The sequence below is a fragment of the Ailuropoda melanoleuca genome, chromosome 2 (genome assembly GCF_002007445.2).
Source record: "Ailuropoda melanoleuca isolate Jingjing chromosome 2, ASM200744v2, whole genome shotgun sequence".
Classification (NCBI taxonomy): domain Eukaryota; kingdom Metazoa; phylum Chordata; class Mammalia; order Carnivora; family Ursidae; genus Ailuropoda; species Ailuropoda melanoleuca.
In genome coordinates, this window is record NC_048219.1 from 7310682 (window position 1) to 7334946 (window position 24265).

At 37.0% G+C, this 24265-nt stretch overlaps 1 protein-coding gene across 5 annotated transcripts in view; it reads right to left on the reverse strand.

Moving 5' to 3' along the window:
• EYA3 (EYA transcriptional coactivator and phosphatase 3) overlaps positions 1–24265 on the reverse strand; it is a 97957-nt gene that overhangs the window by 44582 nt on the left and 29110 nt on the right. For 4 of the 5 annotated variants that reach the window (XM_011229088.3, XM_011229079.3, XM_019803134.2 and 1 more), the window contains 5 exons: positions 20770–20870; positions 13134–13177; positions 8485–8564; positions 3856–3922; positions 1220–1356 (listed from right to left, as the gene is read on the reverse strand). In XM_011229088.3, coding sequence (XP_011227390.1) covers positions 1220–1356; positions 3856–3922; positions 8485–8564; positions 13134–13177; positions 20770–20802 — 361 coding nt within the window. In that variant the 5' untranslated portion in view covers positions 20803–20870. Of the gene's footprint in view, positions 1–1219; positions 1357–3855; positions 3923–8484; positions 8565–13133; positions 13178–20769; positions 20871–21749; positions 21773–24265 lie in introns of those variants that run through there. The other variant, XM_034647615.1, reaches the window with a different exon arrangement.

Consider the following 24265-nt stretch of genomic DNA (forward strand, 5'->3'; position numbering starts at 1 on the left):
GTTCCATTTCCAAAAGAACTGCTCAGTCTTGGCTCATTAAATATATAACAAATTTAAGATTTTAGTATACTGGCTGATACTACCAGGCATGGAAGCATGGACGTACAAATGGGGAAACGAGCATTTCTGTTTTTCTTCTTCCATGAAGTTATCAACTACCACCATCATTAAAACATAACCTTCCATTTTTGTTTCTAGTAGTTATCAGAAGCCAAGGCATGCTAACAAGCCTAAAACTAAGAAAGCTGTCACTATCATAAAGACTAGTCAAATAGGCCAGGTAAAGCAGGAATGTAGAAACCAAAAGCAGACAACACTAATACATCCAGAATTTGTGGTGATCTGTTTAGAAGATCTTTCTAAATTCCAGCTAGTTTCAGTAAAGGCTACAGATATAATTTTATTAACATGTTGCATATGTGAAAAATAATACAGTATTCTCTCAATTTTCTAACACCAGTTCTAGGAAACCAGGGAAGGGGCAATAAAGCACACTGCATGTATCTATCAATTTACACACACAGAGAAAAAACAGCACACCTATTAAGTGCTCAACGAGTCTCAAACTGACTTCTAGTAAATCAATCTAATTCACAGTTCATGTCCAACATACCTAAAACCACAGAACAAACTATGCACAAGATAAGGCTATATAAAATTGGGGATTCTCCTCACTCTAAGACGACTTGTTGGTTCAGCAGAGCAACAATTGATCAGTTTAGGGCAGAGGGAGGAAAAGAGAGGGAGAAATTGACCAAAAAAAAGGGAGAGTACACTATAAGGCATACTCTATCTGGATATTTAGATTACCAAGTGTTAGCAGGAAAATGAGTCATCTCAAAATATATTTGTTATGCTTATCTAACCATGGTAACATGTTTTATATAAAGAAAGTAACAGTAATGCCTCAAAGAGTTTCCCAAACACTTAAAGATTCCAAGCTTTACAGTCAAGATTTAGTACCTCGGAAATAGCTAAATTTTGGTAGATACACAAATGAGTATCAAAAGTTATGATTTTACTTAATATGTGTCAAACATACTGTTGGAAAGTTGCACACCCAACTTTGTCACACCTATAACTGACTAGGTACTCTGTAAGGAACAATCCATCATCTTTCAGCTTCCTGATTAGCCATACTTGATTTTTGGAGAAAGACTGAAGTTTCTGGGGGATAAAATCAACACTCCTAGAAACTGCTTATAATAGAATGCCTTACCGAAAGGAGGTAGTCCATATGTTTGGGTTGCCTGAGGGTAGACAGCGTAGGGTTGAGACTGCTGTAGTGTCTGGTACGGAGTCTGCCCAGGGTAAGCAGTTTCCGACACAGGAACTGAGAGGATATGTGCATAAGGTCTAGAAAAGTTCAAGAAAATAAAAACTTTCATGTGTGATATATTTTTAATGAAAAATAGAGGAAATAGTTAATACCACTAAGAGCAAACAAACAGCAACGAGGAGACTAACCTTCCACATAAAATGTCTCTTACTATGGTCAGAAGGTAGAACTAATTTTTCCTTTCCAGGTTCTACTATCACCTAAGAAACATTTTTATGGGAAATTTAATAGTTCCAAATATCCTCCCAAGGTCCAATTACTATGCTACAACAGTCCATGATATGCTACATGCAAACTTGGAGTCTATCTACTTGTAGAATGAACCCCTAACGTAACAGAAAACTGGACAGAATGGGATTCACAATTGGCTCTTACTGTCCACTCAGCCCTTTGGGCCAAAAAAGTTCTAAGAGGGAGAGTAGGACCTCAGAGAGGGTTAGGCTGATAGAGAAAAAGTAAGCAATCACTACACATCAAAGAACAGGGAGTAGGGGGTAGGCCCCAATATCCCCAGACCAAGCCTACAAAACAGGAGCCAGATAACTAATAAAATCTGAGTGGTCCCAGACAGGACTCAGACTCTCCCCACTGACGTTTAAGCCTGAGTATACTGCCATTAGCTGCAGCCAACCACATCAGGTTTAGCTAGGGAATTTGAATGCAGCAGTGAAACTTCTGGGACTTAAGCTAGATGACCTGGTCATTTCATCCATGCAATACAATGGTCCCACATTTTGTGCACTGAATTTTTAGATACCAGTTATTTTTATTTGGTGAGTTATGCTGTACTTACAATGCAAGCGTTTTGTTTACCACATGAATCTGAACAATAAAATATTGGGAGGAAGGAATGTTTCAGAAGGCGAAAACATATTTTCAGCTTTGGGGGAAAAGAAAATGAAGGCAGGCTATAAAGCAGCAGTATGTGAGCTGAGCAGGTAAGACGTGCAGAAAGGGGAAAGAAAGGGTGTTCAAGGAAAAAGAGAAAAACTCTGGCAAAGGTACAGAGGAAAGCAAACAAGGGCTTCAGCCTACAAGGAGCACAGATTATGCTTAAGGACATATACAAAGTGAAGGGGAGTAGCAAAAGAAGGAACGATAACAAAGACCTTGAATACCAGGCTGAGTTCAGACCAATCTGAAACGACTGGGAGTCACTAAAATTGTTGACCAAAGAGCGACAAGACCAAAGCTGTTCTTGAATAAAGATTAATTTGACACTGCTTTGTAAATGGGTTAGAAGGGGGAGAAAGTTTTGAAGTAGAGGTCGAGTTAAAAAGTAGCTATAATGCGAAGGTTTACGTAAGTGCTAAAGAGGTCTGCATTAAGATAGCTAATAAGGTGTCCTGAATGCAACAGGTGTGTAAATTATTTTTTGAATAGACACATGAATTTGGAATATGCCTCATGTTCACATCTGTTCTTCTTAGCCAGATTTGAACCAAGAAATAGCTCAGGTTGTAGCTGTTATCAAGTCACATGGGGATAATTCAAAATCTTGGTGACTTCAAATGGATTGATCTCCAGATATGTTAAAGATCATAATATCCTCTTTTCCTATAGTGTCTCTATAGCTCAAAGTATTTTCTTATTTCCTTCATAATGATCTCAGAGAATAGGTTCAGTCATTTCACAGAAGAAAACCACATGAAAATGACTGGCCCAAAGATGCTATTAGTAGTGTTAAATACCAGATTAGAATCTGCAGAACTTGTTGAATTGACCTTTAGGTTATTTGTTAACTGATAAAAATTCAAAAGGAATAAATGAGCACAAAAAGGAAAAAAATGACAGTTTTCTTTTTATAAACAGTCCCATAGGTATCAGTCATCTCTGTTCCCAATTCCTTTACGTGTTCTGCCTATGTAAGCACGTGGAAATACATCCAACTTCAATAAACACATTCACACGTATCTATCGATGTATGTGCTGGCTCACTCTTTATCAATGCACAGCTCGTAGTGTGGCATACGCCAGTTCTGTACATGCTCATCTTAGAGATGATTAGCTTGTGGATCTTAAATGCGGATCTTACCTGTTGAATGCCCAAAACGTTGCCTCTTAGTGACTTCAACCCGCTAAGCCTAACTTCAAGCCTAATTCTACTTTGAGGATATTCCTAAAGCAAGAAACTGAACATAGATTAGGCTGAGAAGTCCCACTAGGAGGCTGGCTTGAACTCTGTTTATTGATCTAGCAAGGTAGAGGAAAGAGAGAATGATCAGAGGTCAATCAGTGATATGCTTTGATCACGAATAGTATTTTTCATTTTCAGTGGCCATTCATTTACAGCAAGCTCCAGGGTAACAGTGATCTATTTCAGGCAACCATCTACTTGTTAAAAGTGTGTTACAGAGACTCTACGTTTAGAGGGAATAAAAAATTGGAGTAGGGTCAGAAAACATGAGAGGTGAAATTAAGTTAAATGTCAACTTAATAAGTTAAATATCAAATTAAATTTTGAAATGAACCTAGAGAAAAGGCATATAGATTTTTGAAATAATTATTGAACTTACTTTGCAGAATACATTTGTGAGGTATAATCATTGGATGAGCGAGGGATGTAATCGGTGCATGTCATAACTGAAAGAAAGATATCACCAGGTAAAAAGTTAGAACATTTCAAAAATGAAATGAGAAAATTGCATATCTCATTGTAGAGTCTTTCCAACTAAATAACAGAATACAGTTTGGACATGAGAAATTCAGAAAGACTATGCAGTAGAAAATCCCTCTCTCTTACAGTGATGAGTTTAGACTTTCAGAGACAGTAAAAGAAGCCAGAATGTGGGGGGTATGGAAAAGAGGTGAAGGTTAGTACCAGTTGATCTCTATCTTCATCCATCACTGATCTAAAGCCACAGATGAAGCAACTTCTTTAGCTTTCACTGTGCTCACAGGCAAACTTAAAAAGCAAGATCCATATCTCAGAAACCACATTATACTTCAGCTTTTCATTTTCTGGGTGCTTGCACTATTCTGAGTAAAAAGCCGTAAGAATGACTTGCAGGAAGACAGACTTCGGGGCGGGGGGTACCGAGTTTTATTAGAAAATTGTTGCTACTGTGTACAATGCAGCAAAAGATGCAAGTATGCTTCCATACCACTATTTTTTCAGCTTTGTGGTGAAGGCTGTCAAGTTTGGCAAAGCAAAGACAGATCTGAGGAACGGATGTGATGCTCTGATGAACCATCAAGTAAAGAGACTTTCACAGCTAGTGTCCTCTTGACCCCGACGACTTCATCTCAAATAGCTGCTGTGAAGGCTTAACCCTCACGATTTCATCTGAAAATATTCAACTCAAGTCTGACAGGAAGCAGAATCCTATTCATCAGACACTATTTCAGTCATGCTGTAGACACATCATAAAGAACTTGGACCAGATCCCTGAACTGTCCAAGAACTTCCTTCAACATCTGTAAAGGAGGTTGCTCTACTATTAATAGGGATTAAGAGTAAACCAACTAACTTTACGTCCTGAGTGTCTGAACTAAAAAGGAAACTCTGGTCAAGAGCACATGAGGGGCCAATTCATGGCCAATAGTAAGACAAACTGACACCTGTGAGTTTAGCATAGAAGATCTTATCCACTGCCATTGTTCAAGGTCCTTAAAATTAACTACTGGAAATTTGTAGACCACATTCATCCATAATAATTTTGACAAAAATGAAAGAGATCTCAGTTATGTCTAAAGTTCTTCACATCCATCACAGAAAACATAACTTCATTTGAATTTTGCATGATGGGTTCTTTCCCTGCTGACAACTACTTTCGAAAACCCAAACTCTTCTCTGATTTAATTCTAGAAGAGACTGACAGAATATCCTAAGAGATAGGTTGAGATTTACTTCTTTATAGAATGAATGAAGCTTTATCTTTGCAGTACTTAGGAATCATGAAAGGATTATAAACAGTCAAGGCATAATCTGCTATAATATTAGAATAGCAGCAGTGGAGATGAGGTGCAACCTTGAAATACATTCTGAAGGTAAAACTAACAGGACATTCTGATGGATCTGTATGTAAGGAATGAGGAAAACAGGGGAATATGGGATAATTTCTACATTTTCAGCTTGAGCAACTGGAGGGACAGTGAAGCCACTTCCTAAGATGGGGAAATCTGGGAAAAGAGATTTGATGGGGGATAACGGAATAAAAAGCTTTCCCACATTTTAAAAAAATATTTTATTTATTTATTGGTCAGAGAAAGAGAGCAAGCGCGCACAAGTAGGGGGAGCAGTAGCCAGAGGGAGAGGGAGAGGCCCACTCCCCTCTGAGCAAGGAGCCCAATGCAGGACTTGATCTCAGGACCCCGGGACTGTAACCTGAACAGAAGGCAGATGCTTAACAGACTGAGCCACCCAGGTGTTCCAAAAGCTTTCCCACATTTTAAGTATGACTTTCCTTTCAGATATCTAAGTTGTGATATCAAACAGGCAGTTGGACACACAAACGAAATCAGGGGAGAAGTCAAACTGGAAATATAAATTTGGAATTCATCAACAATGTATACAATATTTAAAGTAATGTAATGGATGAGAGGATGCGGAAAGAGAAAAGAATGCTGGACTAGAAACAAATCCTGAGGCCCAACATTCAGAGTTCAGGCAGAGGAAGAAGGGCCAACAGAAGAGAAAGGTGGGAAGACAAGTAGTGAGACAGAATCGGAGAAGAAACACCCACTCGAACTTGTACTCTCAGAGTAACTGCAAGTAATTAATGACCTTGAGAGGGCTGAAGAATGAATAGGGGGCAAGAAAACAAGTAAGGGCAACTCTTTCCAGGAGTTCCAAAGGGTCATGGAACAAACTATAACTAGTGGGGAATGTGGAGCCAAAGAAGGATTTTGTTTGTGTTTTAGATGGCAGATACCGTGTCATGTCCCTTTACTGACAGAAAGGATTAAGAAGAGAAGAAGAATGTGATGACGCAGGCATGATCTTAGTTAACAACAATACCAAAGTCCTTGGGGAAGGTAAGAAAGGGTTCTATAGAGTCCAAACAAATGTCTTACTGTTGACAGGAGCAAGAATACTATTTCCATCCGGATAAGAATGAAGCAAGAAAACATGGGTACAAACACAGGTAGGCTTGAAGATTTGGTGGTAGTGGGAGGATAAGGGGGTTTCTTGTCTGACAACTTCTATTTGCAATGGAGCCATCGGTTAAGAATGAGGAAAAGTGAATGAGGGTATGGGTACTCTGAGAGGAAAGTAAGTGCTGTGAAATATCAAAAGGTAAAATTCATTAGGGAAATGTAGTAGGATTTCTAAGCATGCTGGGTGCCTACCTGAGGCCTTGTGAGTAGTAAGTCAGCTAAGTATATAATTTATCCAATAATATTTAGCTATGTGAGTGCACTTAAGGGGAAGAAGGCGAGTTGTATTAAATTAGGACTGAGGTTTAGCAAGGAGCGTACAAGAGGCAAAGTTATGGAAGGTATTTGTAAGAGAACAGTTCTAATAAAGAGCCACAGAATCCATGCGGAGTAAGAAGGGACATAAAGGTGGGCGGATATGATGATGGGTATTGGATAGGTCATCTACATGGATTTTGAAATCACCAAGAACAGTAAGAGTTTGGATGAAGAAGAAAACGAAGACCTAGTCTTTAAAGAGCAGAATGACTAGGAGTTCAGTTTAGGGTAAAAAGAAAGGTAGGGGAGGCATAAATACAGACTTCAAAGAAACTGGAGTTTTTGGAAGGAAAAGGAGAAATGATCTTGAAGGAACAAGAAAACTCAACTTACTTCCTGGCCCTGGAATATGTAAGAAACAGGTCTTTTTCATGGGAATGAGTGCAAGATTTAAAAAATCAGAGGGACTTGTCGCTGATTAGAGCAGTTTCCCACAGTACGGACAGTTTCTCATATGCATTAGAACCACCTAGCTATCTTCTTGAAAATACAGATTCCCATCCACATCAGATCTATTGAATGATAATCTCTGAAAATGAGGCCAGAATTCTACATTACAAACACGTACTCTAGATGATTCTTAAGTACACTAAGAGCTGGAGAGCCACTAGAATAGTACCTTTGAGGAAATAATATATATAGCTCAAGATATACCATTTCCTTCCTTTTCTTTCCTTCCTTCCTTTCCCTGTCCTTCCTTTTTTTTTTTTTAAAGACAGTATTTTCTGGGGCGCCTGGGTAGCGCAGTCGTTGGGCGGCTGCCTTCGGCTCAGGGCGTGATCCCAGCGTTCCGGGATCGAGTCCCACATCGGGCTCCTCCGGTGGGAGCCTGCTTCTTCCTCTCCCACTCCCCCTGCTTGTGTTCCCTCTCTCGCTGGCTGTCTATCTCTGTCAAATAAATAAATAAAAAATCTTTAAAAAAAAGAAAAAAGACATAGTCTTTTCTAATATATGGAAGTATATCAAGTTAAGCATAACCACCTTAAGAGAAGAAAAATCCCCTAAACAAGTGTCTTTTTAAAAAGTGTCTCATACAAATTTATTCTTTTAAAGTATGTGGTAAAATATGGAGGGGCACTGATATTTAATTTCAGGGATGACTATTTGTCCTATGGAGGTAACCTGGGGGTATACGTGGGTATGCTAGAGAAAACTTACATCTCTGCAAAACAAAACAAAACAAACCCAAAACACTCTACAAATTTTTGTCCATTAGATGAATGTATCTTTTCTATAGGAGAAAGCAGGTTGGTAAGTGGAAGATGTATCTTATTGGGCTGGATCTCCCCCAGGGCCCAGTTTCAATCTTGGGCTCTTAAGGGGATTATTACTTTTCTTTTTTGGCACAGATGGACAGGCAAGGTCATTTGGTTATTAGAAAGGTGGAGAAACATCAAGGTCTCTGGAGGAGCAGTTAGAGGTTGGCCCACAAAGTTCTCTGATTTTGAGTAAGGCAGTATTACCTTTAGAACATCCAGCTTCAAAACAAAACAAAAATAAAATCACCAAGTGTGACTCCTCAGGTAAGTGGATCCCATACGATTTTCTTCCTCAGCTGGTATGTCAATAAAGCTTATAGGAGAGCACAAAGATGAAAACACACACACGGAAAGGAAAGGCTTCTGGATATATGGGACAAACAAGGCAATCAGTGAAAACCAATTATAAAAGAACAGCATCACCCAATTATAGGAATACCTCTTTCACCGAGCACGTATAGTACTTACTTTCCTCTGACATGGTAAGGTTTGAAGCAAGGCTTGAAGTTTCAGGTTTCTGATCACTGACTTCAGGGCTGCTCACTTGACTGAGAGAACCAAAATGAATACATTAGCCCCTCATGGACTTGCTGTGCTGCTGAAAGCGATTAAGTCAAACCCATTTCTCTTCCTAGGCTATACAAATAAGAGGCAAAGTAAGTCTTCTTCATGGTATTATTATTCTTGGTTTTTAGCAGTTGCCTGAAGAGGGAGGGCCAGGGCTGGTACCATCACCATTTGGCTGTTCTTTCTCATATCCCTAGACCCCTTCTGTTTTCATATCACTCAGAAATTCCAGCTAAGTCAAAGACAAGTCAGAGTTTTTTTCTAAAGACCTTGTGGTAAAACAAAAAACAAAATGCACTGTCACTTTGTTTCCAAATTTCCACAGAAAGTAGGGAGGATTCCTGATTTCAGAGAGTGGTTCTCATAATTACTTGAGAAGTTTTTTCAAATTACACATGCTTGCTTCCAAGAAGGGGATTCTGAACTTTAAATGGTTCATTCTACTGTATTTCTCTTTTCCTCCAATTAAAAACATTTTTTTTTTAAATTTGGTATCCTATCCCAGACTGAGCAATATCTTTTTTTAAGTTATAAGGAGAATTCAGAGAAGTTACAAAAGGTAAATCACATAAACTAGGAGAATGAATCATTATGTTAGACACTTAATGATGGCAAAATTCTCACTGAAATTGTGGAATGGAGATTTTACTAACTTTGATCCCTCACAATGTCCTCCCTCTCCCTTCTACCTTACTTTCTACTTTTCAGTTATTCTCTCAATTACCAGGATAGCATAGTGGTTAAGGGGTACAGATTCTCAAGCCAGATTGCTTGCACTGATATTCCACTCAGCCAAACCTAGCTTAATGACTTTGGGCTGAACTTCTTTGTACCCCAGTTTCAACTGTCAAAGAGGGACAATAACAGAGCCTAACACACAGGGTTCTTACATGGATTAATGAGTTAATATATGAAAAGTACTTAGAGACTAGAAAGAGTAAATGCAATATAACCATAGCCATTATTATTACAACTTCTCCCCAGCCCAGGCATCCTTCCCACATTCATTTTCCTTAGAAAGCAATCTGCTTTGCTATTCTATACTCTAGGGAAAAGTGGACAACACCGTACCAGAGGCTCCACATATCTCCAAAGATAAGACTAATAAAAGGTAAGAGTAGTTTCTACACAGCAAAATTTTTAAAAGAAATGTTATTTATATAACAAATACACAGCATCAAAATTCCTAAAGCTCTCATATCTTTTCTGAATGGGCCGCCAACATTCAAATATAATATCAAGATTTTTTTCCCTGGTATATTCTGAATGTTCAGACAATTTTTCCTCAGATGTAATTAACTTTTATTTTTTATTTTTTTAAGGTTTATCTACTTATTTATTCTAGTAATCTCTACACCCAGCAGGGGCTTGAACTCACAACCCTGAGATCAAGAGTTGCATGCTCTTCTGACTGAGCCAGCCAGGTGCCCCTGTAATTAACTTTTATTTATTTATTTATTTTTCTTTTTTTTTTTTTTAAGATTTTTAAATTTTATTTTATTTATTTATTTGACAGAGAGAGACAGCCAGCGAGAGAGGGAACACAAGCAGGGGGAGTGGGAGAGTGGGAGAGGAAGAAGCAGGCTTCCAGCGGAGGAGCCTGATGTGAGCTCGATCCCAGAACGCTGGGATCACGCCCTGAGCCGAAGGCAGACGCTTAATGACTGAGCCACCCAGGCGTCCCTATTTATTTATTTTTCTTAAGTAGGCTACATGCCCAATGTGGGGCTTGAACTCATGAATCTGAGATCAAGAGCTGCATGCTCTACCAACTGAGCTAGCCAGGCATCTCTGTAATTAACTTCTAAAGCTAAATCCCCAGATGAAGTTTATCTATTTACTCAAATGCCTGTATTTTTGGAATAGCATTTAATGTACTAACCAATGTGACTATATGGGAATTGAAGGGTAAGGGGAAGAAATCATACTGAGTAGTTATATCAATGTTTCCCAAACTGGTCTATTGCTATAACTACCTGAATAATTGGTAAAAATACAGATTTCTCATCATGCCTACTTAAATAGGATTCCCAGCAGAAGGGTATAAAACTAGACAAGAACTTCACATTCCGAACTACAATGACTGTTTTGTCTTCTATGTATACCTGGATAATTCTGGGGTTCACTGTTATACCCACTGATGAAAGACTATTTCTAGACCCTGTAACTTAGAAGGTGTATTTGTATAATCTGGCATACAATGGTATAAAATCCCATGGTCCTGGAATCCTATGTTATAGAAAAATCCCCTACATATTCAACTGAGTGTCTAGAGATTCAATAGAAACAACAGTGCTAATGGGGCGCCTGGGTGGCTCAGTCTGTTGAGAGCGTCCAACTCTTGATTTCAGGTCAGGTTATGATATCAGGGTCCTGAGATTGAGCCCCCTGTCGGGCTCTGCACTTAACAGGGAGTCTGCTGGAGATTCTCTCTCTCCCTCTTCCTTTGCCCTTGCCCATGCTTGTGCTCTCTCTCTCTCAAATAAATAAATAAACCTCAAAAAAAAAAAAAAAAAAAAAAAAAAAAAAGAAAAAGAAAGAAAAAGAAACAACAGTGCCAAGACAATAAATTAACTAGTACTTTGTTAAAAATTTAAAATTATTTTATCTAGGAAAATTATGTATTGTTTCAAAATTTAATTATTTTCAGTTATATAAACATAATTTTGCTTAACAGTATATGCATGATGAAAAAAAAAAATTCCAAAAAGCAAAAACACTCAAACTCCAAAAAGTGAGCATCACAAATACCTGATTCTTATTCGGCAGAACTCTTAAAATCAATAATTAACACAATCAACCAATGCATGAATAAATAAAATTAGGTATGGACATACAATGGAATATTATTCAGCCTTATAAAGGAGGGAAATTCTGATACCTACTATGACATAGATGAACCTTGAAGACATTGCACTAAACACAAGCCAGTCACAGAAAGATAAATACTGTATGATCTCACTAATATGAGGTACTCAGAGTAGTCAAAATCAGAGACAGAAAGTAGTATGGTGACTGCCAGGAGCTGGGAGAACAGGGAAAAGGAAAGCTATTATTTAATGAATACAGTTTCAGTTTGGGAAGATGAAAAAAGTTCTGGAGACAGAGGGTGGTGATGGTTGCACAACTGTGTGAGTGGAATAATGTCACTGAATTATACACTTAAAAATGAATGAAATGGTGAATCTTATGTTATGTATATTTTAACATAATAAACTGAAAGCGAAGGGATAACTGCAGGAAAAGACAAAGGTGGTAGGTTCCATAATATAACTGGAAGGGTCAGCCTTACATAGAAGCAGGGGAATTAACTTCAGAAGATAGGGTAACAGAGAATATTGTAGAGAAGCAGATAAATGGGTAGATTTGGTGACAGGCAAATGAGGTAGTTCCTATCTAACTGTTTCTAATTTCTCTCAGGGAGCAATATCCCCAGCTGAGTGAATGGAAAAAGAGTGGAGGGGAAGTGAGATGAAAGGATGGGGAGGAACCAGGAGGCAAGGAGGGGGGGAAGGAGGGAAAGAAAGTTAATTTTAGAGACTAGGGAATAAAACACACCAGGAAGGGTGGCTGGACCATGAAGAGTTTAAGTTCCTGTTTGAGATGTAATTATAAATGAAAACAGATTAGCACAGTTTTGTGTTTTTCTCTCACAAAATTCAGGTGACTGGGAATAAGCATGGAATAGGTGGATAGTTGGTTTAACCAGAGTTGTGGTTTTGCTAAAGAAGCATGACACAGGGGAAAAGGAGAAGTTCAAAGGCAAAGTCCCTCATAAAACGTTTGTAAGGGACTGATTAAATTAATCAGCATATAATTATAATCTAAACAGCATAAGAAAGATAAGGAAGTCTTTTCTTGTGGGAAGGGTCAACAGTTAAGAGTGGAAATATGATAGCTCATTTAATGGAAAGTGCACAGGAAGATATCATATGGCTAGTGTGGCAGTAGACACATGAGTTGGAATGCAGTGTGTGGCAATAAATAGTAAGATTCTGGAAATTAAGATGTTAGAGGTGATGTAGTTACTAGTTAGTTCACAGACAACAGGAAGTAAGAACTGTGGAAAACAGATAACCGTACTTCCTGTTGTTGTGGAATTGAGAGTATGAGGTGCAAAGATGCTGCCTCTTGTCTAAAGGGAGTGGAGCTAATGATTAAGGCATCCCATATCCATTCGGTAATTAACACCAAATCCCTTGGATTTCCCCTATTTCTGCTTATTCTTCCCATTCTGTATACTGCATATCTGACTGAGGAATATTTACTGTCATGTCTCTTCCATGTCACAGGACCCGACAGAGAACATGAGTTCAGTACATATTACTGAATAAAAAAATGAATGAATAAGAAAAATCAGTGCTTATTTGTTTCAAGGACAAAATACTGGAAGGAAATTTCCATCTTAAACCAAGTAATTTCAAAACATAAAGACTGAGATGCTAAAATTCAAAAAGAGAGTAGTCAACCCAAAACACGTTCATCTACTAAACAGCATGTGGAAAAAAAACTGTAAGTAGGTCATTAAAAAGAAATTCAACTTTACATACCTTAAAGTTTGCTCTCCTGATTCCTGCATCTTGGCTTTTTTCACCTGCAAAAATAAATATATAAAGGCATCAATACAGTGATCTGCTTTTGAAATCATCTAGCTATTCAAATGGCAGGCTAATATTAACTAATAAATTACAGGGTAACTGTTTTCATTTTGTTTTGCTTAGATTTATTTAATTAACCTTTGTTATATTCTAGAGTAAGAGATGGACTTGTTTTTCACATGAGCTCTTTTCTTTTTAATGAAAAAAGTGTTTTTCAGATTCAAAGTAAAATGTTTACCAGATTTTTACTCAAGATAAAAAGTTTATCAGAGGGGTGCCTGGGTGGCTCAGTCGGTTAATCATCTGCCTTTGGCTTGAGTCATGATCCCAGGGTTCTGGGATCGAGCCCTGCATCGGGCTCTCTGCTCAGTGGGGAGCCTGCTTGTGCTCGCTCTCTTTCTCTCAGTCAAATAGGTAAAAAAAAGTCCTTAAAAAAAATGTTAATCAGAATCAAGTATCCAAGCTTGGATACAAACTAGTTGGTTTTAAATTTTAACAGATATATAACTGTATTATCCAACTGTAAGTATGGCAATCTCAATATCATCTACTCATTTATTAATTTATTAAACAGGAATGTCTTTATACATAAATTATGAACATGCCAAAAACAAAGATAAGTTCTTATCAGGTTATGAGTAATTTTTAAAAAAGATTTTACTTACTTAGAGAGACAGAGAGGAAAGGGGGTTGGGCAGAGGGAGAGGGAGAGAGAAACCCAAGCAGAGGGCTGACCCATGAAATAATGACCTGAGCCAAAACCAAGAGTCAGATGCTTAACCAATTGAGCCACCCAGGCGCCCCAGGTTATGAGGAATTTAAAAAATATTCTGCATGCTATTGTTTTATTCCAGATTTCATCATTTCTAATTCCTTCTGAGGTGAAAGCATTTCCCCTGAAACAGTTTAAGAATCCACAAACAGAAGATCAACATTTAACACTACTAGTGGATTTCCCTGCTTTCATATTACAAAGAAGCTGATTTTAGAGTTCTCTGATTAGAACAACTAGTCATAGTAGAAACATACTTAGTATGCTTAGCCATACAAAATTATGGATCCCTGAAAGTATTTCAAGCTAACAAAAGGCAGAAACACTGTTAAATAATTTTAAACAAAAATATCAGGTGGGAATGTAGCTATTTAATATGAATAAATTTAACATCTCAGACATTGTTTGCCTTGATTCGGGTAATTATGTCCCCCTGTAAATCAGGAAGCATGTGCTACCTTGGCACTAGAGGCAAGTAAATGAACTCAAAGGATACAGACAGACCTCACAAGTATGGGTCCAAACAATATAATCCAGAAACTGACAGAATGTAAAATAGTACAGCTACTTTGGAAAACAGTCTAGAAGTTCCTCAGGTAAGGTAAATAATAAATACAAGATAAATATAAGCCCCATAATATTTCTTACGGACATCTATTCCTCATGAGAAAACATAACAAAATAAATAAAACCGCTCTTGGTTTCTTGCCTATGGAATACCAACATATATTTAATGCTACTTTTTCTTTCATAGCAAGAGAAAATTAAGAAAAGGGGGGGCATTAAAAAAAAAAACCCTCGGGGCGTCTAGGTGGAACAGTTAGTTGGGTGTCCGACTCTTGGTTTTGGCTCAAGTCATGAATTCAGGGTCATAGGATCAAGCCCCGCACCAGGCTCCGTGCTCACCCCTCCCCTCTGCTCCTCCCATTCATGCATGCACATGCTTTCTCTCTCTCTGTCTAAAATAAATAAATAAATCTTTAAAGAAAAAAAAAACCATCTTGTAAGAGTAACAGGCACAGCATCGCACTGCAACAGCACCATGAGGTGACAGATGGCAACTATACTTGTGGTGAGCACAGCCCAACATATAGAGTAGCTGACTCACTATGTTCATCTGAAACTAATATAACATGGTGTGTTGAATATACTCAAAAAAAATTTTTTAATCCTCTAAATTTAAAAACAAAACTATAGAAGCATATGAAGAAAAAACAAAAACTCTTGAGGCAGATAAGCTCTTATTAAGCATATTAAATTCCAAAGCCATAAAATAAAAAATAAATTTGATTATACAAAAATTCAAAACTTCTATATGATAAAAGATACCATAAACCAACCAAGAGATCAAGGAATCCTAGGATGATATACGGATTTTGACAAAAGCATTTAACTTATTGTAATTGTATGATATAACCCCACTGAAAGGGGTAGAGATAAATGAGCTACTTAGGAAAATAACAGACAACATTTTGACTGGAAATTGCAAGGTAAGACATAAGAAAAATACAACCATCTAGTTTACCTGCCTGTCATAATTTCACAAATAACAAAATATATGCTTTTATTATAAAATGTGCTGACCTTCCCAGCTAAAGCTGATAGTATTTACATTAGGTCAGATGATAATGTAATTTTCCAATAGTGGGGATGAATTTATGCTTAGCTCACCCTAAGACTCTCTTTATGATCAAAGAAATATATTTGTGACCTGGTAACCAAAACAGTCTATAGTCTCCAGTCATCCATACAAAGAAAACTGGAGTGCTAAGGAATCTAACTTACCATAATCTTAATTTTATTAGAACCACAGAATAACAAATTTAGCTAATAAGTTCCAAAAAAAGAAAAGGGCACTGGAGCGAAAATTTTAAATACACCATTGGGCCTTTTTTTAAAAAAATTATTTTTAAAGATTTTATTTCTTTATTTGAGAGAGAGCAAAAGAGAGCGAGCATGAATGGGGGGGCGCAGAGAAAGAAGCAGACACCCTGCTGAGCAGGGAAGCCCAATGTGGGGCTCAATTCCAGGACCCCAGGATCATGACCTGAGCTGAAGGCAGCTACTTAACCGACAGCCACTCAGGCACCCATACCATACGGCCTTTCAAATCTTATTTCACTTTTTATTTATTACAGCGCCAACCCAGTACAAAGAATAAGTAACACTAGAAATGGAGAAAACGTACTTAAAATCATAACTACCGAACAAAAAAAGTTTGGGGAAAAAATGTGTTATCAGCTAATTTTTTACCTTTCATGGCCCATTATTTGCCTTGACTTGGGCAATTATGCTCTCCTATAAATCAAGAATAGAAAGCATGTGCTCCCTTGGCACCGTAGGTAGGTGAACTAACTTAAAAGGATATAGACAGATTTCATTGGATCACAGAAGTATGGGTTGTTAACAACACAAACCAGAAACCAATAGAATGTAAAATAGTGTAGCTACCTTGGAAAACAGTTTAGTAGTTCCTCAAAAGGTTACATATAGAGTTACTATATAACCCAGCAATTTAACTCCTAGCTATATAACCAAGAGAAATGCAAACATATGTCCATGAATGTTCCTAACAGCATTTTTCAAAATACCCAAAAAGTGAAAATAACCCCAATGCTCATGAATGAACAGATAAATGGATAAATAAAATGATAAAATAATAAATTAAATGATGAATGATAAATTTAAAAATCCATACAGTATTATTCAGCAATAAAAGAGAATGAAGTGCTGATACATGCTACAATGTAAATGAATCGTAAAAAGATTATGCTAAGTGAAGGAAGCCAGTCACAAAGAATCACAAATTGCATGATTTCATTTACATGAAATGTCCACAAATCAGTAAATTTTTAGACAGAAATCAGATTACTAATTGCCTAGGGCTGCAGGGGAGTTAGGGGGTGACTGCGAATGGGTATGGAGTTTCTTTTTGGAATGAAAATGTTTTAAAATTGATTCTGGTGATGGTCGAAAAGCATTGTGAATATACTAAAAATCCCTGAATTGCATACTTTAAAATGAATATGTGAATTGTATCTCAAACCTGTTATTTTAAAAAATGACATAATCTTATGGGCATGTTATGACTAAAGATAAAACAAAAAGAAGAACCACTGACAAATTCGTGAATCAGGGTTCTATTTGTGCCTCTGTTAAAAAAAATCATGCTTTAAACATGACAGAGCAAGGGAATACTAGTAAAACAGTACCTGAATTCAGAATATCCATGCTCTGTGAATCATTCTGTGATTTTTCAGGTGATCAGTGCTGGCTTTGTACTGATGTCTGCAAGTTTTAGGTTTATGGGATAAAACTGCTATGAGTCTAGAGGAATAGAACTCATTTGAAATGACTTAGGTCCTTGTTTATACATATGGGAATAAAAAATATTTTTTAAAAATTGAGGTATGCTATGCTTTATCCTTCACAGAGAAGACAACATCAGGGGTTGAGTCAAGATGTTCTTTCTTAACCACCTGTTCCACCTTTCTTCTCCTTACCCTTTAAGCCCCAAACACAATTTTTTTTTTTAAAGATTTTATTTATTTATTTGACAGAGATAGAGACAGCCAGCGAGAGAGGGAACACAAGCAAGGGGGAGTGGGAGAGGAAGAAGCAGGCTCATAGAGGAGGAGCCTGACGTGGGGCTCGATCCCATAATGCTGGGATCACGCCCTGAGCCGAAGGCAGACGCTTAACCGCTGTGCCACCCAGGCGCCCCCCAAACACAATTTTTAAAGTCCTTTTTATTGTTCTCAAAAATGTTTCCCAAGCTTCGCTCTTTTCTCTGTTTTAGCCTAGAGAGTACATTATGGTTATAAGCATCTGCCACCTCTATTGTCTACAATAAGTATTAGGAATTTCTTTTAAAAATTTAAACACAAGAGGCATGCTCATATTTTTAAAAATCCCAAACATTCAGATATGTATAAAATAGAAAAGATCTTCTTATTCTGACCCATCACCTCCATGAAATAATTGTTATTAAGTTTGCTGTATATTCTTCTAAAATTTTTTCTTATGCATGTGTATCCTTTAAAAACTTGAATTCAGAAAGCACCCCTGACATCCATAAAGGAGTTTTTAAAGTGCTTCCAGCTCGCCAGGGGCAGTCTTCGTTTATACCCTTATCCCAAAACCAAGTCTGGTTAGTGTCCCCTTTTACTCTTCAAAAGAGTATTGTCCAGTTTGGACAATAATACAACTGCCTCAGTGTATCTGAAAAAGATGAAGGCTGCGGGAGGGGGGCGGGGAGGAGACTGAGTAATTTCAAGGTACCTGGTGACCACAGAGTGAATCATTTCTGACTGCAGATTGAAGACTGACTGGCAATAAGGGAGAGTGAAAGAGAGAACCCAAAGCTAGGATTTATGTTGCACTGTGAACAATGACCTGAACGAAGCTTAAGATGGAGCAAGTTAAGTAGTAAAGAAACAAGAAAGGGATAATTCAGTAGGAAAGAGACAAGAAGAGATGAGAATAACATAACTCCAGTTAATAATGCCCACCAGTAACATCTCTCTATGTATACAGGTAATGGGAGAGTTAAAACTCTTGGTTTTATCATCGGCAATGTGGGATAGAACCATTCTTTCTACTCAAATTGTAGATCTCTACTACAGCCTGTGAAGACTTTTCTCATCAAAGTACAATATTTACTCTTCGTATTCTAATTATTTTTAACAGTTCATAAATATTCTGCATTTTCTTAGATTCTGTATGTCCATTTGGCATCCATTAATCACAGGGACAAACTACAGACCAAAGCTGTGCACACCTCGTGATCCAGAGCCCATACTGTGATACATCTCCTTCATCCAATTTACACACCACATCAGTATTTTCCATGCTCTAATCACCCCACCCAGAGCCAGACACCAGATACCTATGACAGCCGCAGTACCCCAAAAGCCCTTGGAATTATTCAAACAAACTAAACCTAAATTGTTTACCTTGCCTTGTCTGTAGAAACCCCATTAAAGGCTGTGGCCTATGCATTGCCCTCGCTCCTTTCTGCCTCCTGACACTGGTGCTTCCCCCTACGCCCTGCACGTGGTGTGCCATCCCTTTCATTTCTAAGGACTGTGAGTAACATTAAACTTTTGTTTCAATGGCATTGACCTCCCCATGTTGTCACTCAGTTCCTTTTATAAATTAAGACTCAGGCACAAATCAAAATAAATGATGCCCTGTGACAATCACCATTTACAGTCAGCAGAAAATTTGTTTTTAAAGTGCTTTGATTTCTCACCTTCTTAAGTAACAATCGGGTTTTGCACATGATGTTATAGAAATTGAACAGAACAGCAAGGAAATGAAGCAGAGCAGAAAAGATGACTCACCAGCAGGTCAGCCTCACAATTCTCATTACCTTCAATAAACAAGTAGTAACTAACAACAATACCCATTTCAATAGTGTATCAGCATATAAGTCTTGAAACTAGACCTCCTGACTAGACCTCTGTCTTGTTACATTAAAAACTCTATGACATAATTTTCTTTGGCACATTTAATGTCTCTAATTCAGCTATTTGTTCTCATAGTACATATCCCGGGAACACCGCTGAGGATGATTTTTAGTTCTACCATTTCCCTGATTACTGTTGCCCCATCAGAGATAAGAGATGACATTTTATATGTTTCAAGGTCATTTTACCAATTGCTTATGTCTTTTTAGTTTTATACTTACCTTAAGTGAGAGGGCTAAAAAGAATAACGGCAAAGTAATCATTAGTACATACTTCTCAACATAAAAACAAATATTAAAAATGTATTAAAGGACTTCATGCAAGCAGGTGTCCATCCTTTTGTGATGTAAAGAATATATCTGGAACATGAAAAACATACCCTATTACCTGCTTTCAAAACTCAATTTTTTCTAAGTTGGATTTTCATAAAGGTAAACATATATCATTCTACATTCTCTTTTCATATGAAATGTGAGAGACTCAATCAGGATAGTAAACTGCCTCAGAATTTATCTAACTTCAGAAAAAGAATAGCACAAAAGCAAAAGATTCTTTAATATAAAAGTATCTTGAAAGAATGATTACTATTACTTTCCTATTTTATTTTTATTTTATTTTATTTATTTTTTAAGTAGGCGCTGTGCCCAATGTGGGGCTTGAACTCACAAACCGGAGATCAAGAATCGGATGCTCTACTGATTAAGCCAGGCAGGTGCTCCTGCTTTTCTTTTTTAAATGCTAAGAGCCAAAATACAGAAAGAGCAATACAAACAAACAGAAAGCCATGGCAAAGGCAATAACTCTGTATCACTTGGGGACATTTAGAATTATTATTTTTATTTATTTATATTAAATATTTAAAAGAAATTAAGAATCTAATCTAGACTCTAGGATCTTATCTGTTTTTAACAATTAGCTAGTGGCCAAATTACACTTTTCTTCAACTATAACTACTTTTTAAAAAAATTAAGTCACTCAGAGAAATTTAGGTAAAGATAAAACTAAGTTTTCTGGCAGAAATGGTATATAATGCTTTACTGGTAACCAGATGTCCTCTTTTATTTTCTAAAACCTATAAGAATAACCGTTGTGTTTTTTTCTTTTTTAATGACATTTCCAAATACAATACTTACTCTGTAATACTGAATTTTCTAAGCAGACTCCCTAGCATTAAGTTAACAAAATGTGAATTTAAGAACATTGTTTTTTTAGAAGGAAGGTATTAGGAAGTCTTTTCCTTATTTTTATTCTAATTTGGAATCTGTAGTACTAAGCGAATAGTATTTAAAATCTTTTACAATTGGTTTTTCTATAAAGAACTTCAATTATTAAAGGAGACACTTACTGGTTGTTCTGGTAAGTCTTGCTCTTCTTCCATGAGGACCAGTATTCCTTCCTAACGTTTATGTGGCTGGATTGCAGGTGTTTGTCAGCAGTCTTCACTGTCTGTTTAAAAAAGGGTGGGGGGATTCAAAGCTTTATGAACTCTTACAGCATTATCATTGAGGCCATCGGAGAATAATTTTTTTTAACTTTTTGTTACTCCAGGCTTTCTACGTGAGTCCCAATCTCAAAATCTCAAACCTGCACGTGGCTTTTCAAAACTGACCTGCTGCACCAAGTCCAGATAGGTGTACACAGTGGCCTTTATATTACCTCGCAAAAGCCAACACGTGGCACCCCTTCTGCTGTACTTAAAACACAGTGACTATAGTGCCTAATGCACTAAACATTTTATAATGATAGCCATGTGCAGATAACTAAAACATGATTTTAGGATTATTGTTACATTAAAAAATGATAAAAACTAGCCTAGCAAGTCAGTTAGTTATAACATCTAACCTGCTTGAATGTGGAACATTTACATAACTGTTAACACAGACACACTGAATCACTTTAAATAGGACAAACTGGAATATCAATTAAATACTTTCACAACCAACTATCTGTATATATGTAATTAAAGGAAAATTCTTCTGGATTTATTTTAATAATGCAAATAAATAAGTAAAGCAAAACCTTGAATTTCAGAATTAAGGAAAAATCATGTAAAGCTAAGACCCAACTTTATTCTGAAATAACGAGCTCCACTAAGTATACTACCTAGTCAAGTTTTTTTTCATTTGAGAGAGAGTGCACGCCTGTGCACGAGCAGCAGGGAGGAGCAGAGGGAGAGGGACAAGCAGACTCCCTGCTGAGCAGGGAGACTGATGGAGGCTTGATCCCAGGACCCTGAGATCATGACCCGAGCTGAAGGCAGACGCTTTAACAACTGAACCATCTAGGTGCCCCACTACCTAGCCAATTTTTAAGCAAACTCTTTACCTTCTCAGACCCCGCTTTTCCCGTCCTGATTTTCAAACTAAAAAAGAAAAATAGAGGATCAAAGCCCCACATTTACTGGTATGAACTTCTTACTGTGGCCTGCTAGCAAGAAAGAGACAGGTAGATATGAATAAACTAAATACACTATAAAAACAAAAACTCCATATCTATTTAACACAAATGAAACTGACACTTCTCCAAAACAGATGTGATCACTTATGCTTTTAATGAAGGTCACGCCTGTTTTTACTTCTACCAACCACTGTAACATATAAAGCTAAAGCAAGTATAGAACCTTATTGCTGAAGTAATGAAAAGAGATTAAAAAAAAATAACATGAAAAGGGAAACGAAAAACTTCGGTTGTGCCCATACTACCCCTCCCCTTCTACTGCTCTATATTGATGCAAGACAACACATTTTACTTTATAGCCAGCCACACTCCCAAATGGGAAAAAGAGAGCACACATGTGATTAGATGCAAAACTGTCCAACTCTACCATGGCTTTACTCCCTTCCCTGACCTAGATGTCAAATGAAAAAAAGTTTAAAGGTCAGAAGCACTTGGTGATCAATACTCACGTGTAGCTCATACAGAGCCTCAAAAGCCAAGTTCTCCAACTACATGACGCAGGTAACTGGTGCTGCAGAATTACAGGGCGCAGTAACCAAAGCCCACAGGAGCTATCTCGCCTGAACTTGTTTTGTTCTCCTCAGAAGAGCATAATCAATGTGACGTGAAACGGATTCACAATTGTGAAAGAGGAAACATTTTTTTGTTTTATCAGCTTCTATCTTATATTTAAATTGAAATGTCTTTATTTCATGGGCTTTTAATACTGTCTAAATGTACATCATGTACATAGTACATGTATAATTTCATCCCCAAAGGAGGAAAAAAGGGCCAAACCATGAGGGAAACATAATGCTTTTAATACCTCATTTGCTGGATTTTTGTACCTCTCACCTAAACAAAAAGTTATAATATTTTATTATAATAAATGTTTTATTTAATTGAAGGCCATATGTAATAACTGCAATCTCTAATTAGCAGATTCTCAGCACGGGAGAGGGATATTCCTTCTTATGGGGAAAGGGTTATAAAATCTACCTCTGGGCAAGAAGGTAAGAAAAATCGTTTTTAAAAAAAGATACTCAATAACATGTGCTTTAGTTAAAATACAACACCTAACTGATTTAAAAAATATAAGCATTAAAGGAGAATATTTTTTTTATTGATCAAAGGGGATCATGGGTTTTGCAAGGTAAAAAATACTACTCTTAATTGTGGGGAAATAAATTCTCACGTCATATAAAACTAAATGTTAAAACCTCAAATTTTGTTTTTTAGAAATAGGGCAATATAACAGTGATTTTTATAATGAACAGGAAGGAATTTTCTATTTTTCTTAAGACAAATTCTATGGTAAGTTGCAAGAAAACTTCAAGGGAAAAACTGGAAGACATTCTTTCTACCTCTCCTATTTCTTTGAAAATAAGCACTGTTGTTCCCATCCTAAAAATCACCTTTATCTTCTCAGCTTTTCAATTTAGGGGAATAAAAGGGGCATAATTTCTATAGTTAAGAAAAAACTTTAAAAATCAAGTAACAGAACAATCATCACCAATAATTTTGATCATTTAAAACAAACAAGAGCAGGGGTGTCTGGGTGGCTCAGTTGGTTAAGAATTTGCCTTTGGCTCGGGTCATGATCCTGGGGTCCTGGGATTGAGCCCCACATTGGGCACTCTGCTCAGCAGGGAGCCTGCTTCCCTGCTGTCTACTGCTCTGCCTACTTGTGCTCTTTCTCTCTCTGTGTCAAATAAATAAAATCTTTAAAAAATAAAAAAATTTAAAAAATAAAACAAAAGCAATCTCACAAGGAAAGCACATGATTTATTACAGCATCTTCTGGGATTCTATCAGCAACATGTAAAATGCATAAAGTTGCAAACATACATTCTGGTACATTTGTGTGTATGTTAATGACTATAAATTACGTATTTCCATCACGACATGCATTTAAGTACACTACCTTCAATCAATACAGTAGTTCTCTTTCCTTCCAATAATTTATAAGTTGAATAACCTAAAATATAGGTTGAATAACTGAAATAACCTCAGCAGGGAGCCTGCTTCTCCCTCTCCCTCTCCCTCTGCTGCTCTGCCTGCCTGTGCTCTCTCTCTCAAATGAATAAATAAAATCTTTAAAAATAAATAAATAAATCTATTTATTAAATTAAATAAAAAGTATAGAATTACTATCCAAATCTTAGTATTCTCATTTCCAGGTACTAGTTCTAGAGTTTAATCTAATTGTGGGTTTTTGTAAACCATTAATGTAAACTGACATTATTCTACATTAAATGAAATTCATCTTCTAAAATATACAAAAATACAATGACTTGACATAGAAGGGGAAAGTGGATTTTTTTTTTTTTAATTTATTTATTCGACAGAGATAGAGACAGCCAGCGAGAGAGGGAACACAAGCAGGGGGAGTGGGAGAGGAAGAA